The sequence below is a fragment of the Pezoporus wallicus genome, unplaced genomic scaffold (assembly GCF_028554395.1).
Source record: "Pezoporus wallicus isolate ANWC-B61680 ecotype Strahan unplaced genomic scaffold, APGP_CSIRO_Pwel_v1 contig_2910, whole genome shotgun sequence".
In the NCBI taxonomy this organism is placed as follows: domain Eukaryota; kingdom Metazoa; phylum Chordata; class Aves; order Psittaciformes; family Psittacidae; genus Pezoporus; species Pezoporus wallicus.
In genome coordinates, this window is record NW_026642858.1 from 1,181,451 (window position 1) to 1,207,172 (window position 25,722).

General features: G+C 39.4%; 1 protein-coding gene across 5 annotated transcripts in view; it reads left to right on the forward strand.

Moving 5' to 3' along the window:
• The first annotated feature begins 286 nt into the window (after window positions 1–286).
• SLC24A2 (solute carrier family 24 member 2) overlaps window positions 287–25,722 on the forward strand; it is a 118,155-nt gene continuing 92,719 nt past the window's right edge. For 2 of the 5 annotated variants that reach the window (XM_057432930.1, XM_057432934.1), the window contains exons 1-2: window positions 288–498; window positions 2,205–3,278. In XM_057432930.1, coding sequence (XP_057288913.1) covers window positions 2,343–3,278 — 936 coding nt within the window. In that variant the 5' untranslated portion in view covers window positions 288–498; window positions 2,205–2,342. Of the gene's footprint in view, window positions 499–1,375; window positions 1,862–2,204; window positions 3,279–25,722 lie in introns of those variants that run through there. The other 3 variants (XM_057432933.1, XM_057432932.1, XM_057432931.1) reach the window with 3 other exon arrangements.

Sequence of the window (25,722 nt, forward strand, 5' to 3'; positions counted from 1 at the left end):
CAAACCACAATAAACCCTTGTCACCCCCTTTGCACCACTGACCAAGCAGTCCGTGCTGGCGCGGATGGATAGAGCTCCGGGTGAAGGAGGGGCTGGGGTGCTGCCGCGCGTACTGGCACCCCGGGGCCGGGCAGGGGCGGGCCGCCGCCTGCCCCTCCTGCGCGGGGCGGGACGGGGCGGACCTCGAAGCCACCGCCCGCCGCAGACGGGCCGTGGCTGCCGGTGTCCCTGTCGAGCGCTCGCGGGCCGCCGCGCAGGGCAGCGCAGCGCAGCGCAGCGCGCCTCCGGGTGAGCGCCGCCGGTCTGCACGGGCGGGGTCTGGGCTGCGACTGTGCGGGGTCTCCCCTCCCCCTCTGCCCGCCCCCATGGGTGGTACCCGGCGGCGGAGGGGTGCCCTGTGCTCCGAGCCGCCCGGCCAGTCCTTCCGCGGCTTTCCGCGGTTGGAGCTGCGCGACTCCGCGGGGTTGGACTCACTGCCCTGTCGCAGAGGGAAAAAAAGTTTGTGCAGCGGGGCGCGGCGCGGTGCAAACTTGGGCTGAGTTAGCTGAGGCTCTGCGGCATCTCCGCGGGGGGACGGGCGGGATGGGGCTGCAGGGTGAGGGATGCAGGGCGCTGCGCGCCGCCCGGGGATCGATGCGCGGCGGGCGAACGGGCAGGGAGGGGAGACAAGGGATGGGTGCCGGGAACGGTCTGGCTGGGCGCTGCGCTGAGAGTTTTCGGGCAGAGGACATCCCGGGCGCTTTTCACCGTTCCCATTCAGGTGATTCATAACGGCGAGGGGGTGATGGGCGCATCCGCCGTTAAGTCGCGCAGAGCAGCGGTAGCGCTGTTCCGGTGCCTTTCCTGCTTAATTTTAAGACAGTCCGGTGGGCAGTAACTCCGAGACGGGAAAGAAGATATCTGCTGTGGTGCTGTGTCTTGCAGATGGAGTATAAATCTGTGACACCTTCTTAGTACGGAAGCTGTTTGTAAAAATCAGGAGGAACTGCACATAATAACTTTTACGTAAATAACTGCAGGGCATATTTGTAACTGTATTTGATAATACAAAATCAGTATTCTACTGATAAATAGATTGTTCAGTGTTCAGCCAGCACAACAAATTACTCGAAGTGGTGTAACAAAGTATTTTTTGTCTCCAATAGCAAGGACTCCTGGTTTTATTTCGAAAATATTTTATATTTCCTGTCACAGAAAATGTAACTTACAGTGCATTTCTACATTACATATATTCTTCAAAATCAGTAACCAAAGCATGTCTTACTATATAGTGTTTTTTTTTTTTTTCTGGGTTTAAAAGTTCTGTTGGTCTAATATGTTCTGCTCTGGCATACGTGAAAAGTTCTCCTCGCATAGATTAATTTTGCACCATTTCATTTGTTTCAGGATCAACTCTTGTGTAAATTTAAACTATTTTCTTAAGAATCTGTAAGAGAAATGCTTTTAAAAGATATTTACCACATAGGTATTCTTAATAGCTGCCTACGTTTGTAACAGAATGTGTGACATAAACCAAAACCAGAGGTCTTAGCTAGTTCAAGCTAGTATCCTAGGTCTGACCAGAAGCAAACTCAGTTCTCTGTGTGTAAAACTTCGGTTGATTTTGCAGAGGAATTAAATAAACTATGGATGTATTAGATCTTCATTTCAATCCTGTTCCAACGGCACAGTTGGCATAGTGTTTTTCCTATATATCAATAGTCTTGTTCTGTGCATGCATAACATTTCAATTAATCCCTCCTCAGCTGCCTAAAGGTCTGATGAGATACATGTTAGAACTTTGATTGCTTTTTCATACATTATTGCCCCTGCATTTGAGATTTGGACCTTACATGATCATGATTAAAAGTAATTACAGAAGGTAATAGTCTTTGGGTATCCATGAAAATAGTAGTTTCTTTGTTTTTATGCAACATCTGGGGACTACTTTTACCTTCCACTAGGATTTTTTGAGGAGAACAGTGGCTCAGAGGCATATGAGAGGCATAAAATGATCTGACTATTGATAGACTGTTATTTGCAGGGTTACTGCTGAAACAAACATCTTGTTGCTGTGTCTGATGGGATGTGGCAGGGGTTTTTGTTACAGTTGGTAATATTCTGCTTTAAAGTCTAAATTTAACCCAGGCTGTAAAATGTTTTTCAGACACTTCTACTCACATACTATTTCACTAATATTAATAATATCTGTTTGTCCTTTTAAGACGAATGAAGAAATTGCTTCCTATGAAGAGCAGAAGTACTTGATTCTGAAAAAACTCTTAAAGTGGTTCTAACTTCAAAGCTGGAGAAAAGCATGAGGGAACAATCCGTCTGACTCAGTATCTTGCACACAACACAGAATGGCTCTTCAAAAGAAAACTGTTGCTGGTGTCTTGGAGGAGTGGTGTTTGGAGGAACCACTGTTCAGTTGCAGACGGCACCAGAATGTTAGGAAAAAACTGAGACTGATACGAATTATAGGTCTTCTTGTTAGCGTAGTGGCCATGAGCACTTTCTCTCTTTCAATTAGTGCCTTTTTCAAGATGGAACCACAGAGCATGGCATTGGCCAGCAGCCTAGAGAGCCAAAAGCTAGTGCATGGGCACCAAAGAACTCTGTTGGATTTCACAGGACAGAATGAAAATGGCAGTCCAGACCCATCCACTGCTATGAAATATGAAGCTGAACATGACAATGCAACAGATGATCATGCCAAGGGAGAATACCCCAACGACCTTTTCTCTCTTGAGGAGAGAAGGAAGGGAGCAGTGATTCTCCATGTAATTGGAATGATTTACATGTTTATAGCCTTAGCCATAGTCTGCGATGAGTTCTTTGTTCCTTCCTTGACTGTCATCACAGAAAAACTGACTATATCTGATGATGTGGCAGGGGCAACCTTCATGGCTGCTGGTGGGTCAGCTCCAGAACTGTTCACTTCTCTAATAGGAGTGTTTATATCCCACAGCAATGTTGGCATTGGCACAATAGTGGGATCTGCTGTGTTCAATATTCTGTTTGTTATTGGAATGTGTGCTTTATTTTCTAGAGAGATCTTGAACCTTACTTGGTGGCCACTCTTTCGAGATGTGTCCTTTTACATCATTGACTTGATCTTGCTAATCATCTTTTTTCTGGATAACTTGATCATGTGGTGGGAAAGCTTAACACTCCTGACAGCATATTTTTGCTATGTGACTTTCATGAAGTTCAACGTTCAAGTGGAAGAATGGGTGAAGAAGTTTTTAAACAGGAACAAGGTTGAGAAGGTAACAGCAGCAGATGCTGAAGGAAAGGTTGGTCAGTTTTTAATTAGTATGTATGCAATAATGTCCTTAAAAGTGCTGAGTCCTTCTGTATCATACAGATCCCAATATAGCAGAGTAAGCAATATTCAACAGTTCCATGTTTTTCTAAAAAGGTCTTTCTGTGTAATCCGTTCGATAGGATTGAAAATGTAAAACATGAGGCAGCCTTCTAGTAAATCAATACCTTTTAACTCCAGAACGATCCTAATCACACAGAAATCAAGAAAAAATGCCAGGAACAAGACATAAACCTTTACTCAGCATTTTGTCAAATGATGAGGTTTGAGATGTAGCTACTATTTTTCCCTATGCTTTTGGATTAAGCAGTAACAATATTTGGGGAGGATTTTATGACAAAATTTGTCCTTTTAAAGATTTGTAATGCACTTTCTTCCTCAAAAAAGTGAATCACTCAGTATACTAAGGCATTTTATACATATATTTTATCTACTGACACTGGTATATAGTATTAACTTCCAATTGTAGTTAATGGCAATTACATGAAAAACTGTCTGGAAAAGCAGTGAACACAAGAGCAAAAGGCGGAGGTCCTCTGTTTAGGCAGGGGGATTAGCAAACTGATTTTTGGCCTAATATAAGTAGGGAAGGGAATTTATGCACAGAGGGCTCACTGGGCCTTCAGCAATTATTACTATCTTTTAAACATCTCTTTTCTTAAAGCAGGGGACTTACAAAGGTGAACCTGTAAATGCTGATGTATATAGCAGTATGTTAACTGGAAATTTAATACTGAAATTGAAATGTTTGGGTTTATATGGGAGTTGGGTTATTCATCAGGTAAGGTTTTATTGCCCACTAGTTATTCAGAGTTATCAGGGAACTGTTCACTATTTCATTTCTTTAACAGCCCTGTCTGAGTAGTTTGGAAGACTCAATCCACCAATAGATCTGTGCAGGCATATAAACAGAAGGATAGAGAGATGGAGGGGGGTACCGGCCTGTGACTCATAGAAAACTGGTTATTCTCCCTATATTCCTAACTTTGAAGACAGAGAGTGATATTTTAGCAGTATAGGCAGGTGCTTTCAGTTTTAGGACAAGCCACAAAAAGTCCACCAAAAGTCAACCGAGAAAATTCTCAGGTTTTTAAGTTGTCTAACCAAGTTTAGCACTGATACATTTACTTGTAATTTTATATTTTCCTTTCTGTTCTGTTCATTTTCCAAAATCAGCATACTTAGCTTCATTTTTCTCAAGACGCATAATTGTTGATTTATTTTTTTTTAAGAAAATTGAAAGAACATCAACACCAACAAAGTATTTGCTGTAATTAATCAAAGGCTTCTTTAGCTACATTAGTTGGTTTCTAAATAATGTTGGGTTTTAAATAATTCTAAATAATTTCACAGTGCTACCTTGACAATTTGTGCTAAATGTGTGTAATGATAGACTATGGTGTATAAAGTAACTGTTTAATGTACCTTCATCTACCCATAAACTGGATAGGAAGGAGGTCTGAATCTATAACTTAATATAATTGTCTTAGACAATACTCCATGTGAAAAGCAACTGTTTGGGTTGTCCAGACTATAGGGTGGTAGGCATTCTGTTACTCTCTACTGGTTTGAAGAATACATTATTTGTAGGTCATATTGAACAGAATAATGTTTAAAGTACTTTAGATGTACTTGATTTTTAAAAAGATACCTTTAGGAGCACTCACTTAGTGTTTGATATATTTTCTTAGAGCTTAGTCATATTATAGGTTCACAGAGTTCAGATGGAGATGAAAAAAAAAATGGCTGGAAAAACAGTGACAAGAAGAGCAAAGAACCCACAAGCTTTGCATCATATGTTTCATTAAGATATTTTTCCTGAATTAACTTAATTAAAATAATAAAATAATGTATTTGTAAAGCTGATGGGTAGAGGGTGATGAAAGAGGTGCTCTAATTTTGCTGCAACTTAGCTAATATGCACTTTCTGCTTACTGGGGAAGTAGGTTCTGAAAGTATCAAACCATGTGTTTCCTTTATAAAACATAATTTAAAGACATATGTTTTGAATATTCATCTAACACTTTGAAATTGTAGCTCATAACTCGTAAAATCTAACAACTTTGCTGCTACATTCAACATCATTTAGCAGGGTGAATGAACTTATTTTGTGATAGCAAGGATGTCACAGATGAAGTTCTGTGGAAAGAATCTGACTGAATTTATGTATTCATTTATTTATTGTTATTAGATAACTTATGTGTTGATTTTTGTATAAAAAGTAACCAAACTGTGACATTTAATCCCAGGCCTGATAGAAATGCTCAAGAATTTAGCTTGAAAGTTTTTGCCTATAACAAAGTATACAATGTTATTGTAGTCTGGGATCTAGTGCCTAGTCCGACTACTAGTGCCTAGTAGTGATTGCAATGCACATGCGTGCTTATTTCCTACCCAGTAAGGGTTGTAAGTATTGTGGAAGTGATACGCTTGGCTTTTAGTGGCAAATACTGTTTCATTTTTACAGTATTAGCTGTTAGCCTAGATTGCTTCCAGTCATCACAACTGTGCTATATCAGTGCAAAATAAGATTGTATACAATCAAATTAGTATATCAAATTCAGAATTTCTTCACTTTTTTTTTTTTCTGCACTACGTCAGTGAATTGCTGGAGGCAGGTCTCTGAAATTGATGAGTTGGAGTTGAAAGTTCTAATAACTTTCTTTGCTTCTCTCATTCTCTTTCGCTCTCTTTTGTTCTCTATTTTGTTGAAAGAACCTTATTACAGGAGTATATACAAAATTCTCTTCTTTCCTCCAACCAATGATTCTTCTGCCTGTCTGTTGTTTATTCTGTTGTTGCCAAACTGGCAAGTGTTCTGCTAAAAAAACGTGCCTGCTGTATTTATCTGTAAGACTTTGTTGTTGTAATCTGAAAGCAGCTCAACAAAGTTGAGAGGTCTAAATAAAGAATCATAAAGCTGGATAGTGGAAAGGTTAGGTGGCTTATTAACAAACAAGTATCAATGAGTAAAAAATCTCATCAGATGAAAAACCTCTTGAGATACTAAAATGTATTTTAATGTTAATTTCAGTACTTTTATTATTAGTCATCTTGAAATGTTGAAGAAAGTTTTACATTCTTAAGGACAGTATTTCCCATGAGAAAAAGGTCTTAGATACAAAATTATTTATCTGTTTGGCTGTCATTTGCTCTAGATGTATTAATTGAGTTGCTAGAATGCATATGTATCTCTAGATGTCTTGTAGATTCCTTTCTCTCTTCCCTGTTTATAAAACTAAAGCACTTTTTTTTTTGGTACTAGAAAACTGTGAATATTCAAACTTATCTATTTTTTTTTTTCTGATCTCACTTTCTTTGGCACGTCAGTTAATTTTAAAAATGTGAATGCAGACAGAGTACTCAATGTGAATTTAATTGTGCTTTGTATTTGTCTTCAGAAGCTTTCAAACAAATGCTGTCTGGTTTCTCAAAGGGTACAGGTTGAGAAAATCTGATGACTTGAATTTTGGCAACAAGTTGGTGACAGAGATGAGAACAGACTACAAAGTTTCTGCATTTAATATTCATGGGGTGCATTGTTTGAACTGTGGATAGCCTCATGCCCTGTCTCACCCTTAAGGAAGCCTGATACCGATAAACTCCATAGATCTCTGAGGCAAGGATGAAAAAAAGGAGGAAAGGTGAAAAAGAGAGGCAGCATGAAAGGACAGAATAAAAACCAGATGGCAAAGTCCCACAGTATAGTGTGGCATGTGGCATATGCAGACCAAGATGGGTCCCTGACAAGTGACACTGAACCCTGTGGGCTGCCCCAAATGGTCCCTATAGTAGGTAATGTGATCCTACCACCAGATACCTCCAAAAGTCCCTTCAAGCCTAATTTACTCTGCGGCATGATTTTTAGATTTTATGCAGTTATCCTGCAATGAGCAGATGATTTTTTAGGGCTGGGGAGGAAACTGATGTTATTTCTACATCTTCCTCAATTAAGTGAAGATGTTTAAAAACAGAAGCTTGAAATTTAGTATAATGGACAGGAAGACAACAGTGGAAAAAGCTGATGTACAAAATTCTTAAAAATAAGACGTTTTTGACCTTCTTCTAAGCTTTTAGTCTTTTTTTCAGAGTCTGTACTGGTGAAGGCATGTTGATTATATTAGATCATGGTAACATGTCATGTGAAATTACATTTCAGTTTTCAAGTACTTTTTTTCTTCAATGTAGCATGGAGTTCACTGCAGAATTATTTGAATCTGATCACTCAGTAAATAACTCAAAACAGTTCTGTTTGGCAACTGGGAGAACAGAATGTGGGTGGCACAGGGATATTGTGCTGTGACATCTGTTTCACTGACAGCACCATTTTAGATAAATACCTTATGGTATATACAAGACAGTTGCAGTTTTTCTACATTTACAGAGAACTACATTTGGAAAATGAGCTATTTTTACCAACAACACATAGTTTGACATTATTTTATTGCCAATTTTGTTGTGTTAAGAAACTTGAATAGCTTGTGTGTGATATTTAAAGGTCTATACTGATCTCAAGTGTTGCCTCATTGTATTTAATGGTGGTATTTGCATTCTAAAGAAAAAGTTTTAAACAGTATTTTTAGGTACTTCTCTAACTGGTTGCAGTATTAACAGTGCAACAACAGTCACTGTTATAATGTATGGTCTATGTGTTGTTTAAGGAAAAACATAAATTACCTGCATGCATGCAGGAAAAATGGAATGTGCAAAAGATCCATGTCTGTAGTTGTTTGGAACTCCTGTACAATTCTTTGTCAGGGTTTTTTACTGTTGAATCCACAAACTCAGTAAAGGTAACTCAATCTATAGAATAGCTCTTCTCTCACCACCACATTTTAAAGCAGTGTTTCATACTTACAGGGAGATTGGAGTTTTATTCAACAGGCATTTCATGGTCGGCCTACTTGTACAAACATGTGCAAATGAATATAGAGCTACATGAGCATCGTCACTGTCCTTGTACCATGTTTTGTTTTGTTAAAAGCCTGGGTTTAAATTACAGAGTCCCAGAACTTAGAATAGTTAGGGTTGGAAAGAACCTTAAGATCATCTAGTTCCAAACCCCCTGCCCTATGTTTTATCTGCTTTTATTATCTCAAAAACTTTCAAGATACTTCTGTGTTAACTTAGTTCAGTAGCAGTGACTGTTAATTTGCCTTGAATATTTAGCATTGTTTCAATTTAGGGCTATTACTGACGTACCCAAAGGCTGATACTTTGTATATGCAACCATTAGTACAGTAAAATGGTTTCTATTGTGTTTATTTTAGTGCTGCTCAGTAATTTACTGACTACAAAGTAACGATTATAGTGGTTTTCACCACTGTATTCTCTTGGTTTTGTGACTGTGTACCCTCATAATTAACAGAAAGTGATGGAGTGGAAATTCTGTATAGATTAAATGCTCCTAAATCGTGGTCATCCACTAAGATTCGTTAGGAAATCCTTGTTAATTGTGCTGGAAAAAGGAAGGGCAAAACTGTGCCACCTTGAATTAACAACAAGGAGACAACATATCCATCAATACATTTAAAAATAAAAAGCATATGTAATTAGAAAGAAGTCAGAAGTCAGTTTTCTTAGAGACTGCAGAAAACCAGCTGTGTTGTCTAATGTTCACCATCCTGTACTTCAGAACTCCAGACATGATTAAATTCATTGTGCTAAAAGCTGTACAAAGGAATATGCAGTCCCAGATTCTGGAGACTTTATAAGTTTTTTTCCTTCTGACATCTCAGTCTTGGATACTTTGGTCCAGATCCTCAACAGGATGTGGGAGCTACAGGAGACCGTAGGTAGAATTTCAATCCCCAGATCAGCATACCAGACCTCAAAATGTTTGTCTGCGTGGGGGCACTTGAACTGTGAGGTAGCTTTGCTTTTGAACAGTGAACATCTTCAGATGCTGTAGTTTCACTTCCGGGTTTGTTCAGAAATGGCACACCCAGCTGGAGCAGCATGGCACTTCTTTTCCATCTAATCCACATTCCTCTACTTTTCTCCTCAAGCTAGTTCTCCAGCTTTACCTCCCAGACTAATAAACAAAATCTACTGGCTTTTACAACCTTTTTTGGATTCGGTTAGCGAGAGTGCTCAAATTTCATGCAGCGATATGCATACCTTCCATATTCACTGCTCACTTTGTGGGGCCCAACTCATCATACAAAAATTTTGTGTGTCAAGGCACAACTGACTCCCCTACTTCTTCTGCTCTTGTGTTAAGAGGCAACAGTGAACCCTCCACATTGTGTTTTTAATGAGTAGGTGGAGGTAGCTGTCTTTCTGAACTGTGGGATGTGGGTGGTTGAAGCTGCCCTTGGCAATGCTTGTTCCGGTGTTATTTTGGTGCCACAGTACAGTGATGCTTTGGGCACTACTGACATAAGGGTGGCCTTGGCCTTTCTGAGTGGTTGAACTCCATAGGCAGGTTGCGGTACAGTGCCAGGGTCACATGACAGAAAAACAGGTTTGATGAAGTGCTTCTGCCTCTTCAGTGATCTGAGGTTTTGTTGGTTTTATTAGCAGGAGTAGGTTTTCCACTGCCTACTGTAGAGGTGAGAAAACAGGCACTTTTGGCTCCTTTCTTCTGAAATTGTTTCTCGAGTTCAGCCATCTTGATTTTGCAACTGTAGAATAAGATTATAACCAATTTCAATTTGTTACTGCATAATGGATAGATAGTATGTTCATACTGAAGAAAATCCTGTAACAAAAGCAATGTAGAAGTTTGCATAGTGTAATGGCTGGAAAAGTTCATTTGGTGTTTGTTCAGACAGGCTTTTTAACCATAGAAATCAGAAACCTTCTGTGCAGAAAGCTTTTGAAAGGACTATACTTAAGTGTACGATCTGGGTTCCTATTCTCTGTCACTTGTGGGTGGACATTTATAAGTCTTACAAAAATGGTGTAAGGCAGTGTGGGATTTGGACATTTATTAACCTTTTACCTCTTAGGTACAGAGAACAAACATACAAAACTAGTGAGTGCTTTCTGGTAAACAGCAATCAATGCAGTACCACTATTTCAGAATTAAAATAGCTTCCATCAGCCCTTTCAACCAAAATTCAAAATCTCATTTTAGTCAGGAAAGCAAAGAAATACTGAGACAAAGAATATTTGAAAGCTTACGCTTTGAAAGATCTGTGTGGGATGAATGAGTATTAAAAGCGCTTTATTCACAAGATATAGAACAGATGGGAAGATGTATTAGAGATGAGTACAAATAAATAGTTGTAATACCTGTGACAATTAAGACGTCTCTCATCTATTTAGCAACCTTTTTTGCTATTTATAAAATAAACTTATTATAAAGAATAAGACTTCTTAATTTCTCCCTAGTCACCTAAAATGTTTTGCCTAACCTTCAAACTACTAATTCTGTGGAATAAAGAATGGTATTTCTTCAACCTTAACCTAGATATTCCATTGTATTTCATCCATCTTCCATTGTATTTCAGCCAGCTCTTATTTAAACATCACTTTTTATTATTCAACTTAATGGCTGGCCGCATTAATCTGTGCAGCAGTAAGTGAGCTGTTGTCGCAAACTAGAGATTCAAATACTGTCTTGGCACTGGCAGCTCTTTCAGAACCTACACTGACAAGAGACCAAAATCATATAATTGTAATAAATTTATTATGCACAGATCAGTTGTTAATGCATCATAAAATGAGACCGAGGTGCTTTAGAAAAAGAAAAGTGACTGGCTTTTTGATCCAAACCCACTCATTAAGTACTTCTCTTGAAAACAACTGTTTTCTTTATCAGTACAAACCAAATACCTTAGTAATACTTAGCTGTGCATTTCAAAATTCTGGACTTTAGGGATGTTGATGAGAACTCCTTCTTACAGAATACTCTTGACTCTCTAATGTTCTGTTTTAACACAGGCACAAATATTTTAACTATTATTCATTTTCATACCAAAGTACCGAGATGATAATCCAGTCTCCATCACACTAGGTGCTTAGACAACTGTATGAAATCACAGTTTTCCCTCTCTGTAGTTCATGGTAGAAAAAGATTAATGCCATCCATAATACCTGATACGAAGAATATGGTTCATCATTTATGTGATTTTATGTACATTCTTACATACTTACCCTTCTATATAGTTAGCATACTGTCAGTCTTCATCATCCAAGCTGTCAGTGAGTTGCTGTTTCTTCATTATAGATAAGGGTCTCGGGTAATTTAAAGAAATAGTTTATTTCTCTCTATGATCTAGCAATACCTCTTTTCAAGTATCAGTCAATCTAGTAGAAGGCAATATCTGTTGTATAGTAGGACCCAAGTCAAAATAGTCATGCTGGCGCTCTGTTTTGCTTTTTGGGCAAACAGGGAATTCTGATGGTTTGGGTTTAGTTTGTTTTTGCTGTAAATTTTTGTCCGTGCAATTCTTGCAGTTGTGGTCGTAAGTGCAGGCAAACTGAAAATCCTAAGTTAGAGTAACCTTAGGGCTTACTTTGGCAAACCAGTTATATCTGACAAAATATTTTGTGGTACATTACCATGTATTTCATTATTTTGCAGGCAATACCTGTAACTATTTCCTCAAAGTTAGTATTTGCTGTCATAGGTGGTTAGTTGGCTTACATGTATTCCTACCTGAAAAGAGGAAGTGAAAAAAATGCAGGCTTGGAAAATTAGCCATTGCCTTCCTGAGTAGAATTGAGCCTCATGGCTTGGGTGGGCAGTGCGAGTTTTAAGTGTTGATTGTGTACTTGCTTCTACAGCAGGGGAGGGTTCAGAGCTCATGTTGCCTCCAAAGCGGCTTTATCTAGTGTTATAACTACTGCTCTGCCTTAGTCAACAGTGGCTCGCTTGGATAATTTTACTGTCTGTTAGATACAATTTCATCAGGGTGGTTCAAAGAATAGTTTCATTGCTCAGTTACTCTGTTTTGCACTATTCTATTACTATTGCACTGTCCTCTGTATCATTGAAGTTACAATATTTTACATGAAAAGCCATAAATAGCAATGATCTTGGATGACTTCTAAGGTGAGTGTGAGAATAGGCTTAAAGGTGTGTGTGCAATGATATTCACACTGCTGTAAAGTGATACACATACAGGATAAATAGATAGGTGCAAAATAATTTCTTGTTTGAGGGAGAATGAGGATAGAGAGTTCGTACTGTATAGTACACTGACAAATTAATAATAAATTTTCCTCAGGAATTAATCCTGCTTTATCACCTCTTAACTGCTTACTGATGGGAGTCTAGTCTAAAGTCAGTGGTAATACCAGTGACATTTATTGCATAACCAGCTAGTGTAAACTTTTCACCCTTTCACATTGCTGTAAAACAGCTCGAGCAGATACAGAGCACTAAAGAAAAGGCACATCCACTGTCACAGGCTTTGTTTGGTGACCTTCGGGACATCATTTGAGGTCTGAACAGTTATGCAGGCTTTTGCCTGAGGGAGAAGGTTGAAGTTTGCAGGGGTTGTAATGCCAGAGGATAAGCACCTCTCTGGGGATTAATCAGATGTTAATTTTGTATTTTGATTTGTGGTGCAAGCTTTTATCAAATTACTAATTAAGTACCTTTTATTGCTACCAGGTACAACCACTAAGTTATCAACTAGCTAAAATTTATAGCAGTCCTATGTTTGAGTGGAAAAAAGCCCTAGATTTTGGAACTCCAGAAATGCTCTGTTCAGTAGTTAGAAATAGTTCATATTATTAAGTTACTTACACATTCTTAAAGCAGTCATCTGAAGTAATTTGAAAGCATCATGCTCCTTAGCAGATATTTTTTGTTTCTGTGTGATTTTCTTTTCATTTAAATATCCAAATTTTTCTGCTTTATTTTTAATGTTGTATTTATTTGCTACGTATTGTTTTAATTTAGAATGTTTCTGGGTGGAGGCGTAACATGTTTGAAGGCTTAATCTTGATTGAATTTCTCAATGATGCAGTGATAGTTGTAATGATTTTGAAATTCTCTGGAAAATTTGTATTAAGAAATTCATGGTTTTCTGTATTGAAAACCATGAAAAACACTGAAGTTCTCCAGTTCATAAAGAGATTTTGACCCGTGTTATCAGGTCAAATTCTTGTTTCTCTCCAGAAGTCACAGGCAGGATACCTGAGTCTCCTCTCATGCAAAACCAATGTCAAAATTCCTTCAAAATTTAGTCAGAGAATGATCATGGTCTGAATTTCAGAGAATATTACTGTTGTTTTTTGCTTTCAGTGTCTGAGATAAATAGCTACATGCTGCCACTCGCAGTCCAACCCTACATGTTATAATGAAGTCATTTTTTAAACTTTTAATTGTCTCGTTGCCAGTATGTACTGGAACCATTTACTATTTGCGTGCGTGTGTGTATGGCCACACCTGTGTAGACGCGTGCACACATAATTGTGAATCTCCAAGGTGCTATGCAGGCCATATAAAAGGTCAATGAGATACAGCGCAGATCCATAGAATGGTAATTTGCATGCTTCCTACATTATTTCACCTGTCCTCTGCCTAGTAACCCATTTCTGTAAGACTTACTCAGACATTTAAATTTCTGAGCAGCACATTTCTCATAGGTTTTTTTCCACATTAGCTGTTCAGAAAGTATGTGTGTGTTTTCCCCTTAATTTTGGGCTCCTCCCAAGCAACGTATCACTTCTGTCTAAGGCAGAGGGCATAACGTACTGAGCTGTTGCCATAAAGAAATACAGACTCTGTCCTGGGTTCAGCCGTAGCAGTCATTTTTCTCCTTCTTAGTAGCTGGTGCAGTGCTGTGTGTTTTAACTTTAGTCTGATAACAATATGAGTAACACACCAATGTTTTAGTTGTTGCTACATAGTGCTTACTCCAATCAAGGACTTTTCAGTCTCATGCTCTGCTAGTAAGGAGAGGCACAAAAAGCCAGGAGGGAGCAGAGACAGGACACCTGACCAAAACTAGCCAAAAGGGTATTCCATACCACAGCACGTCTTGTGCTCAGTATATAAACTGGGGGGAATTACCTGGAAGGCCCAGATGGCTGCTGCGGTCACGATAGGTATCTGTCGGCAGGTGGTGAGCAATTGCATTGTGCATTGCTTGTGTTTATTGTTTTCCCCTTTTTTAGTTTTATATTCTCTCCCCTTGCTGTTTCCCTCGTCATTATTATTATTGGTGGTAGCAGCAGTGGTTTTGTGTTATACCTTAGTTACTGGACTGTTCTTATCTCAACCCATGGGAGTTTCATTCTTTCAATTCTCCTCTCCATCCCTCTGGGAGCAGGGAGGAAAAAGGAGGGGCAGTGAGTGAGCAGCTGCGTGATTCTAAGTTACCGGCTGGACTTACACCACCACAGATGCTTATTTTAAGATAACAGCAACAGGCTCAGTAACAGGCATGGACTGAATTGCAAACTCACGCCTTAGTTTTGGATTTGAGGGTTGAGATGTGGTTCTCTGTTTCATTTAATCTGCTTAAAAGCTCGTGGCTTCCAAGCCTTGTGGAGCATTGTACAGTGTGCTGTACAAGGGTGTATTTCTGCTTGCTTGATTGGATTATGACGTGCAAGAAAAACAGTGGTCAGCATATTGATGGCAAAATGGTCTGGAAGTAAGGCCTGGCAAAATCTTGGAGCAGATTCTCCTGGAAGGCATGCTAAGACACATGAAAAACAACAAGGTGCTTGGTGACAGCCAGCATGGCTCCACCAAAGGGAAATCCTGCCTGACCAATTTGGTGGCCTTCTATGCTGGGGCTATGGAACTGATGGACAGGGGTAGAGCAGTTGGTGTCATCTACCTGGACTTCTGCAAAGCATTTGACACTGTCCCACACAACATCCTTGTCTCTAAATTGGAGACATCAGTTTGATGGATGGACCACTCGGTGGATAAAGAACTGGCTGGATGGGTGCACGTAAAGAGTTGTGGTCAATGGCTTAATGTCCAGCTGGAGACCAGTAATGAGTGGTGTCCCTGAGGGATGAGTGTTGGGACTGGTCTTGTTCAACATCTTTGTCGCTGACATGGACAGTGGGATTGAGTGCGCCCTCAGCAAGTTTGCCGATGACACCAAGCTGTGTGGTTCAGTTGATACACTGGAGGGAAGGAATGCCATCCAGAGGGACCTTGACACGCTTGTGAGGTGGGCTGATGCCAACCTCATGAAGTTTAACCATGACAAGTGCAAGGTCCTACACCTGGGTCGGAGCAATCCCAGGCACAGCTACAGGTTGGGCAGAGAAGAGATTCAGAGCAGCCCTGCGGAGAAGGACTTGGGGGTGTTGGTTGATGAGAAAATGAACATGAGCCGGCTTCAGTGTGCGCTTGCAGCCCAGAAAGCCAACCGTATCCTGGGCCGCATCAAAAGGAGCATGACCAGCAGGTCGAAGGAGGTGATCCTGCCCCTCTACTCTGCTCTTGTGAGACCTCACCTGGAGTATTGTGTGCAGTTCTGGCGTCCTCAACATAAAAAGGACATGGAACTGTTGGAACAAGTCCAGAGAAGGGCCACGAGGATGATCAGGGAAATGGAGCACCTCCTGTATGAAGACAGGCTGAGAAAGTTGGGGCTGTTCAGCCTGGAGAAGAGAAGGCTGCGTGGAGACCTCATAGCAGCCTTCCAGTATCTGAAGGGGGCCTATAGGGATGCTGGGGAGGGACTGTTCATCAGGGACTGTAGTGATTGGACAAGGGGTAACGGGTTAAACAGGGGATGTTTAGACTGAATATAAGGAGGCTCTAAGTTAGTGGTATGTTATTTTTGAAGCATCTTGATAAGCATAATCTTGTTAGCAGCCATTTTTGCCAGAGTTTGAAACTTTAGTAGATTTCCTGTTTAAGAATTCTTCCCATCCTTAACATTATTGTCCCTTCCTCAAAAAGGAAATTGGAATTGAAGAAACATGTAGGTGTAGATTTTTATAATTCCAAGATTTTTTTTATTTTTATTTTTTTATGAGGGAAAGAACTAAACTGACTACAAGGTAGAATTTAAGTTAGTGGTAAGTTTTGCTGTTGATTTTGATGAAAATGAAATTAAGGCCAAAAGTGGACATGGAGAATTACAATCTTTCTGCTTCTCTGGTCTAATTCCAAGCCTCTGAGCTGCTCTCCTTCCATATTAAGTCATCCCTAGGAAGCAAACAAACAAAGCAATTTCTTTAGGTTTCAGAGCAAGCAAACCAGGCTTTATCAGCTTTCTGTGCCCTTGGATTTGAACTGGAAAAAGGCACTCAATGTTTCCACAGCCTGGTCTGTCCTGTCATGTGAGTAGTTTGTCGATTATTGATGAATCTCAAAGCAATTATTATATGGTGAGCCCATAATAGGTTTTTTTTGAGTCAGACAACTCATCCCTAGAAATCACTGCTCTCCATCATTTTGGGGGGTCCATCTCTTCAAGGGGAACACTGGGTGTGGGTAAAGTCAGTTATTTCTGAAATACAGGAAAAGCTACTGTTCTACAGTTAACTAACAGGCACATTTTTGTAAGTGATACAGCGGAAAAGAGCTCTTCTATGCAATTAACTTGGTCTTCCTATGGAAAAATAATATGCAAAAATGAAAAGTGGATTAACTAATTATCAGATTTAGTTGATCGGCATTCACAATTGCAGATGAGAAGTACAAGACTTAGACAATTTCAGAATCCAACTCTTGTCCCCAGAATAATCTGGTTTAGCTGTCCTGACTGACCTATGAATAGTCTCCTCAGTTTACTTCTGTGACCAGTCAGAAAATGTGGGCATTTTTTGTAGAACCATAGAATCGTTTAGGTTAGAAAAGATGTTTAAGATTGAGTTCAGCTGTTAACCTAGCACTGCCAAGTCCACCACTAAACCGCATCTTTAAGCACCACACCTACACATCTTTTAAATATCTCCAGTGGTGGTCATTCGAGTGCTTCCCTGGGCACCCTGTTCCAATGCTTGACAACTCTTTTGGTGAAGAAATTTTTCCTAATATCCAGTCTAAACCTCCCCTGGCACAGCTTGAGGACATTTCCTCTTGTCCTGTTGCTTGCTACTTGGGAGAAGAAATGGACACCCATCTTGCTACAACCTCCTTTCATGTATTTGTAGAGAGTGGTGAGCTCTTCCCTCAGACTCCTTTTCCTCAAGCTAAACAACCCCAGTTCCTGAGCCACTCCTGAAAGCACTTGTGCTCCAGGCCCTTCACCAGCTCCATTGCCCTTCTCTAGACCTACTTCAGCACCTCAATGTCTCTCTTGTAGTGAGGGACCCAGAACTGAACACAGGATTTCAGGTGCAGCCTCACCACTGCCAAGTACAAGGGGATGATCACTGCCCTGGCCCTGCTGGCTACACTACTGCTCATACAGGCCAGGATGCTATTGGCCTTGTCTGGGTTCAAGCTGGGCTTATGTTCAGCTGGTAATGGGCCAATACCCCATCACTATTGTGACTTTATTATAATATATTATAAGAAAGTCACATATATCCATTATAAGGATTAATCCTCTCCTAACCAGAAATGGGACAAAATTAGCCTGGGCTGTCACGTACAACTATAGATTGGTAAAATCTGAAAAGCCATCTCCTGTGCTTTTATTGAAATAGCTGATATATATCATTGCGTTGCCTTTTCTAACATCTGAAACTACATTAGATTGTGGTGAGGGTGACAACCTGATGTATTTTTGCACAGGGTGACCTTAAAGATAGGGGTGCTTAAAAAGTACTGGTTTTCTCTGCCACTAAGCAAAATAAGATGCTTAATTAGATGTTAATCAAGTCTGTGAACATTACATCTGCTTCCTCGTTATTAAGGTCAGTATGTAGATACCACATGTGGTTCCAAAGAGGTGCATGTTGCAAATAAGCTATTGAGTCATAGTATTACAGAAAAGTCACTGGCACTGCTGCCACCCAGTGTTAACATTCAGAGCAGATTTATGGGTTATCTTTTTGATAAGAGGAGGTATAATTTTAACTTTCAGAGAATTACAGTATTAGTTAACTAAGTAATGAATCAGTTAATTAAATCTTAATTAGCCTTCCATGTGGAAGACTGAACATTTACAATGAATTAACTAAATTGTCCGCAGCCTCTAAAATAATAAGAAACACCCATGGTAGGACTGTACAACTCCAGCTTCCAAAGGAAAAATGAGTGGTTAATTATGAAAATTCAGATTACGTTGTTCTTGCTCCTTCTGCTATTCAATGCCTTTCGAAGTTTGTTCTTCACAATTATATACTAATTGTTGTATACAAATATTTTACAATATAGTGAGAGAATAGAGCCTGCTGTGAGGAAGCATATGTGCACGTAGTCCCTTGATGAAAGGAAATCAGATTACAGTTGTGGCTTATTCAGACTTGTTGGTTGAGTTTGGGCAAGTAATTTCTTTCACCATTTTTCAGATCCCCTCAGACTTATGAAATCATATGCCTGCCTTATTCAGTTGTGGAAAAAATAAAACAACCCTGGATGTCTTTGAATGTCACTGCATTAAAATAATCAGTGCTGCAATGTCTGCGTATGGCAAGAAAACAGTGGCATTTCACTTGTGAAATGCAGAACATCATCTATTCCTATTTCAGTGTATTCTGGACACCAGTCTTTTTTGACATAATCTATGAATTGTCACAGTAGCAATTATAGCATCATCCTGTATAAGCATAAGAAAAAAAGTAAGGCTAAAAGAGTAAAATGAAAGAGGAAGGATAGGAAGCTAATAATGAGAAATGGGTATTTTTATAAGGCAATATTTCTCCCATTATATTAAGGCTTTTATGCCATACCTCATTTTTATACGTGTTATTTCATACTAACCACAGAATTTGTACAGTATATAACGCTATCTGTTTGCCATGCTAAAACTGATCTTTACTGAGCGGAAAGGTATTCCCTTTCCTGGGCACCTCTCTTGAGAGATAAGTACTTTACTCCTAAGTGTAGGGAATGAGGTGTGGAGGACTGGCTAATGCCAAGCCTCAGTCATTGCTCCCTGACCTCTTCTAGGGCCAGCACTGGTTGCGATTTTCACCTAGCTTCTTACAGAAAAGGGGTTTGGGCAAGGAAACATGGCTTAACCCTTTCTGGCAGCCTATAAAAGACTACATAGCAAAGTGCCTCCTGATGCCAAGAGCAGAAGAACCTGTTCTTTCAGGTCCAAACATCACCCAGGGATTGCACCTTGCAGAAAACTGATGAACTGCATGAGGCCAGCTTTCTGTTTTGCAGTAGATGGGTATCACCATTGTTGGTTTTAATGGGTTTTGGGTAGATTCAGAGTGCTAGAGCAACTTTAAGTAATTGCAGCATTTTCTACAGAAAGTGATGATCCTTAAGCTGACACTTGGTAGCAAACACTGTGGTAAAGAGAAGCAGGTCTTTCAAACTCTTGTTGGCATCCTCTACCTTTCTGACTTCTTGTTTTGGAAGAGAGCCTATATTGTCCAGTATTAACCTCCCTAGCAAGGAGAATTTGCTGAAAATCTAGTTTTTCTAGGCTTGAAAAATACAGAACTATTACCATAGGGTGTGTGCTATGCTCCTAATGTAAGAAGCTTTCTTAATTTCATGAAGCTGCGTAGGATTAATATAAAGCTTAGTGTTGAGCAGAATTGCTCATTTCTGTGAGCAGAAGTGTATAGAAAGTAAATCTGTGTTTATGAATTTTACTACTGGTAAAATGCCTCCCCATTTTCTGTGAAAAATTTTGCAGCATTATTCAACAAGTTTCAAAATATGGTACTACTATAGGCAAAATAGTACGTGCATGGGGTGAATTTATTGTTTGTAAAATGCACAAGATCTCAAAAAATAAATTATGCTTTCATGTGATTGAGCTGTGTGTGATGAGTGCTGGCAGTCCTTCTGTGGACCTTTGGTGTCAGTTTTGTTGGTTTTGGTTAGATCCACTTGGGTCTTGTATGCCCAGGCCAACATGAACACTTCAAATTGGAATTTAGGAGGAAAAGTTTGATTGAGAGCAGAAGATTAGATGTAACACTGAAAAGTTAGGCTCCTTGTCAGCAGAAAGAGTCATGTTTCTGATGTTTCCCAGTCTCTTTCTTTAGCAAGTTTGTTACTCTCTCCAGCACAGCACATATGCCAGTGATACGCTTGTCATGAAGTCAACTTCTTTTAGTAATGCTACTATTGTAAAAAATCATAGTCAAGATACGAGGAGCGACTCCGTTTGGTCAGAGGTAGATCCAGTCAACCATGTGTGGTTCAGGACTTTCTGTGACAGTTGGCTGTTTTCATCACATAAAAGTTCATGGCCTGATTTTTTTCACTGTTTCACCAGTTATGAGTTTATTGAAGGATAAGATAGTTCATAAAAATGTGTATAAAGGGATATGTGGAAAGTAAAATAATAATTTTCTTTGTGCTGTGAGTCAGGGAAAAATAATGTGCAGCTTATATCAGGTTTCAACATAACTATATCTGAACAAAAATAAAAGGAACTCTACAGCCTTAAAGCATTAGCAAGTCTATTACTGTCCTAAATTATTCTTCTAACATACTATGGAATTAATCATGACTCACACATCAGTGGGTCACAAATTAGTAGACACAGAAATGAGAAATGGTTTGCCATTATAAAATACATATATCAAGAGTCGCTCAGGCCATTTTTAAGTGTCATATCAATCAGGAGTCTTGAGGTTAATAATTCTGCTCATGTTTTTAAAGAAAGAGCTAAGGACAATCAAGAGAGAGGTTCCAGTGTCAGCTTTGACAGTCATGTATAGGTGCGCAGATGCATTGGGTCCAAGGTGCAGCTTGGGTATGCTGGCTCTCCATCAGTATAGTTGAGAAAAGTACATATTTACAGTATGCCTAGGGCATTTAATCTCTGTATAATGACAGCAGAGGATTTCTGGCTACCACAGAGGAGAAATCAGCATAGCCAAATGTGTGGGCATTCCTGCTGTGATGTGTTCCCATTACAGATATGTGCTAGTTCTTGAGCAGAGAAGGACATAACTAATAGAACAGTCTCTTCCTTTTTTTTATGTCTGTATTTAAATCTGTGATACAGCATCTGGTTCTTAGAGGACACCTCCTGTGGAAGAATTTGTAAAGGTCACAGAGATAAAAGCAGAGATGCTACTCATCACACTTGCCCCCAAATAAATGTGGTGCTACAGTAACAATATTACCAGTTCTTCCACAAGTAAAAACTTTTTGTGTGCATTAAGAGACTGAAATCAGAAAGACAATATGTAATAGTGTCATCTGGTGACCTTTTGGACTGTGGAGTCAAAATATGTTATTCACAAAAGACATTTCATTTAGAAACACACACACAAAAAAACCCTTTAAACTTAATTTTTTAAACACCCTCAAAGTTCAGATTTACCAACAGTGTATATTGTATGTTGTTTCAGTCCATTAGAGATAGCTGAGGATATGCTCTTTCAGCATGGCTATAAAATGCTTCAGGTTGGTTGTTCCTCTAGAGATACTGACATTGAAAATGTTGAACAATTTTTGCATATCCTAATAGGCATATGTGGCTTCTCTTTTCAGCTGTGAACTGCGGTACCCAAACGGTTTGATGATGAGATGGGATTATTGTTAAAACACTATTTCTCCAGTAAGAGGGATCACACCTATTGTAACAGGCCAGCCTTGCTGTTGTTGATAGAGCTGTTTCATCATGGCATTTGTCACAGGGCTTGATCTCCTGTGGGAGCAGCAAATTCTCCACATTGCTGCAAGCCATGGCATGCAGTCTCGTGTTTGATCCTTACTTAATGGGCTTAAGATCCTGTTCAATTTCTCAGCTGAAAAGAGCAGCAATAAAATATAAATACAGGCCCCTAGTTTTGTAGGGGGAATAGCTTGGAAGTATGTCTTTGTGTCCTAGCTGTGCCTCCTCAGAGCAAAGATAAGAAACCTGGTTATGTGTCTTGCTCAACAGTGGCTCAGATAATGAAGGATCATCTTAAATATTTTTTTCTAGATGTATTTCTGCTTTTCTCCTCCTTTGTGCTTTTGGGGAGAGGGGCAGGAAGGAGATACAGTTGTTTCTATTAGAGCTCAAAGTAGTAGAAAACTAGTGCATGTACACTGTAGTTATAATGTAGTATGGTATCACATTTCCTTCCCAGTAATTAGTTACATGTAACGAGAAACATGCTTCACTTTACTATGCAGATAATTAGTTACCCAGACTTTAGGCCAGAAGGTAATAAATCTTGGCACAGATCAGTCATCACGTACATCACGCAGAACAAATAAGTTGTTGTAAATACCCAGATGTATGTTGGATGATTTTCAGTAAGTTACCAAAGCTGCAGACAAAAAGATAAATATACAGATAAATAAGTACTTTTAGCAGGCAGACTGTACTCACAAAGAGTATGTTTTTAATTTCTGGCAGCAGTAAAAAGAAATACTCCAGGGCACTCACCAGCAAAAGTATTTTGCTCTTCAAGACCTTAAATTCTGGGAGTCAGACGCCAACATTGTATTTTCTGAGCTTGAAAGACAAGAATATTATCATTTCAGTTTTTAGCTTTTTTAATTATTATTATTGAAGGAATCTGATTGTATATATTCTGCCTCTGAGCACACAGAATGTAAGCAAGCTTATTGAAATAAACAGCTTTCCTTATAATGAGGTTCTGCATGTAGAATCACACCAGAGATGAGGCTGATACTACTTCTGGAGATTGTCCAGTCCCAGCCCACCTCAGGCAGGCTCAGCTACTGCAGGTTGCTTAGGGTCGCACCTGGTTGTGTTTGGATATGTCCAAGGAGGGAGGCCCATGGGAAACCTGTTCCATTGTTTGACCACCCTCATGGCAGAAGAAATTTCTTGTATTTCAGTCTGTGCCATTGCTTCCTGTCCTTTCAGTGGGCACAACTGAAAAGGATCTGGCCCCTTTGCACCCTCCTGCGAGGTATTTACACAGCATGTGAGCTCTTCCTGAAACTTCTCCATCTTGATGAGCCCTAGCTCTTTCAGCCTCTCCTCCTATGACATGGTCTGGTCTACATACTACCCCAAACATCTGGAATGATACACAGGCAACTATTTTTCTTTTGTATGAGCAAATTCAGGAATTCTTCAGACTGAAAGTGTCAATATTTTAGGTCATTATTTTTGTATCTGATTATTAATTTTTTGTGGGTTGTCTGAGATCACCATTAATTTTATAAAGACACCCCTCACATTTGTTTTATACATGAGATAAAAAGGAAGCAAGAAATTAAATCAAGATGAGTCACATACACAGTCCCTGCATCAAGGTAGCTAATTGTGTATCAGGCAAAATTCTTGTTAGTAACCTCAAAGTCTGCTTTTTAGTCACTTTGCAGAAAGAATGGGCAGTGTGTGTTTGTATGCTGTGTATTATGTGTTACAGATACTCTCTTCCTAGATCGGTGTTCTGGATTTTGCAGATTAAATTCTTTCTGATGTATTTCATTTTAAATAGCTTCAGAAAGGGAAACCCTGCTCTGCACAGAGCTAAGTTTGAGGGAATGATACAGAGAGTTGCTTTAACATTGGTTTCCTGGACTCCTTACTGCCTACTTAACACACCTTAGAGAAAAATCACACACAAAAAAAGGGAGTGTCTAGAAGAAACGGAAGAACTTATTAATTGTTGTCCCTGAAGAGCATGGTATAAGCCAAAGGAGAGCAACCTCTGGTGTCCCACAAGTGGAGAATGGGGCACTTTTCTCATGGGGTTATGAGGTAAAAGATGATTCGTGAAAACACTTGAGACATGCCACTTTTTAATAGCACAAACCTGTTCCTACAGATCAGTTTGGCTGTCTTGCTCAGGACAGCCTCATGGCTTCCTCTTGCTGGAGAAACTCCGAGTAGTGCAGAGATGCCAGAAAGTCCAGGAGAGCAAAAACCAAGGTGTTCTAAAGTACCACTAATGCCAAATTCTAGAGAGTTTGCATTGTAGAGGTACTTCAATATCTCTTATTTTGGCGCATAAGCCTGGTATAAAGTATCCTTGAGATTATGAAGAAACAGTGTTAATGGACACAAAACCTACTTTTACTTTATGTGTGAGTATATCTAAAACCAGGCAGTCTAGGGTCAAAATTTGTGAAATTTGGCTTTCTTAATTGTAGACTCAGGTTTTAAAGACTGTTGACACAAGGTGAAGGTTTTTGAGAAGTTTTGATAGGTGTTACTTAGCAGGGTGCATTCATTGTCCATCACAGTAGGAGCTTTGTGATCTGCCCACAGAAACAGGCAGCTCTATTGCGCCACCTGTTTTCTGTTATGAAACTGCTTTCTGCAGTAGGCACATGTACTTTGGCATATTTGTTTTGCTGTTGCTTGATTCCAATGAAGCCTCCTGTGTGCAAGATAAAAGCAAAGCACGTAAAATTTATGCGTAATGATGAATAAATGGATTATTCCAATGAGACATGAGGAAATACGGTTTTAATGATAATAAATGAAACTAATGATAATGATAATAAAAAAAACTATGAACCATGTGAAAAATATTTATGCCCAATGCAAACAGTTAAGACTTTGCTGGTAGAATCTTACCTTAGTACCTGTCCAGCTATAAGAGAAAACAGATGAAACTATGATGTGACCGTGTTCTGGGAATTATGTTAAGAAATTATTTTTCCCATTCTGAAGTCACATAGAGAAACACCAATCTCTGCTGAACTTTTATTCAGGCACAACGTAAAGAAGATCAAAAGAAGCTGTTTGATTTCTTCAGATTGCCATTATGAGCTGGCAGCACTACCTTGTCACAGTGGAAGCCAAACACCTTTTCTGTGAGCAATATCTGAGGTATTAACTAGGACTGACTGAAGGGATCAGTGACATCTCATCAAGAACTTGGACTTCCAAGAAACTCTGAACAGCATTAAAATTCAGTCATCTCCCCCATTTTTTGCTGAAACTACTAGTAACAGAGCCTGTTTCTGAGCAACTGATACTTTTTTCACATGAATTGAAAATAAGTTTATTATCACCTTTGTTTTACCAGCTGCTTGTTCCTCAACACATTTATTCTGTGTGCCTCACTGATTTTTGAGATTTTCTTCTTAGAATGAGCCCCCTCCCCCTTTTATATTTCCCTGCAGTTACAGAAGCTTTTTCAATTTGAAGGGCAATAAAAATGCATAGAAGATCACATCATCTTGCTTGCACTTACAGCAAGGTGAGATTGGTGTGGCATAAGACTCCTCCAGTACTGGTATTGTGATCTGAGTTTCTTTACATCCCACAAAGAGAAGTAGATGCACCTACAGTGGATATGTAAAAAAAATATTGCTGAATTACACCCAGGAAATACTTTTTCTATTATGTACTGTGGGAAATTACAGATCTTGATCAGAGGTTGACTGCGGTATTTAGACAGATGCACCCCATCTCACTCACATGACAAAAGTTTATTTAAAATTCTTTATTCACTGCAAATAATGAGGTTTCAGTCAATTTTAGGGCTAATCTCCAAATAAATTTTCTAGGAAAATATTTATC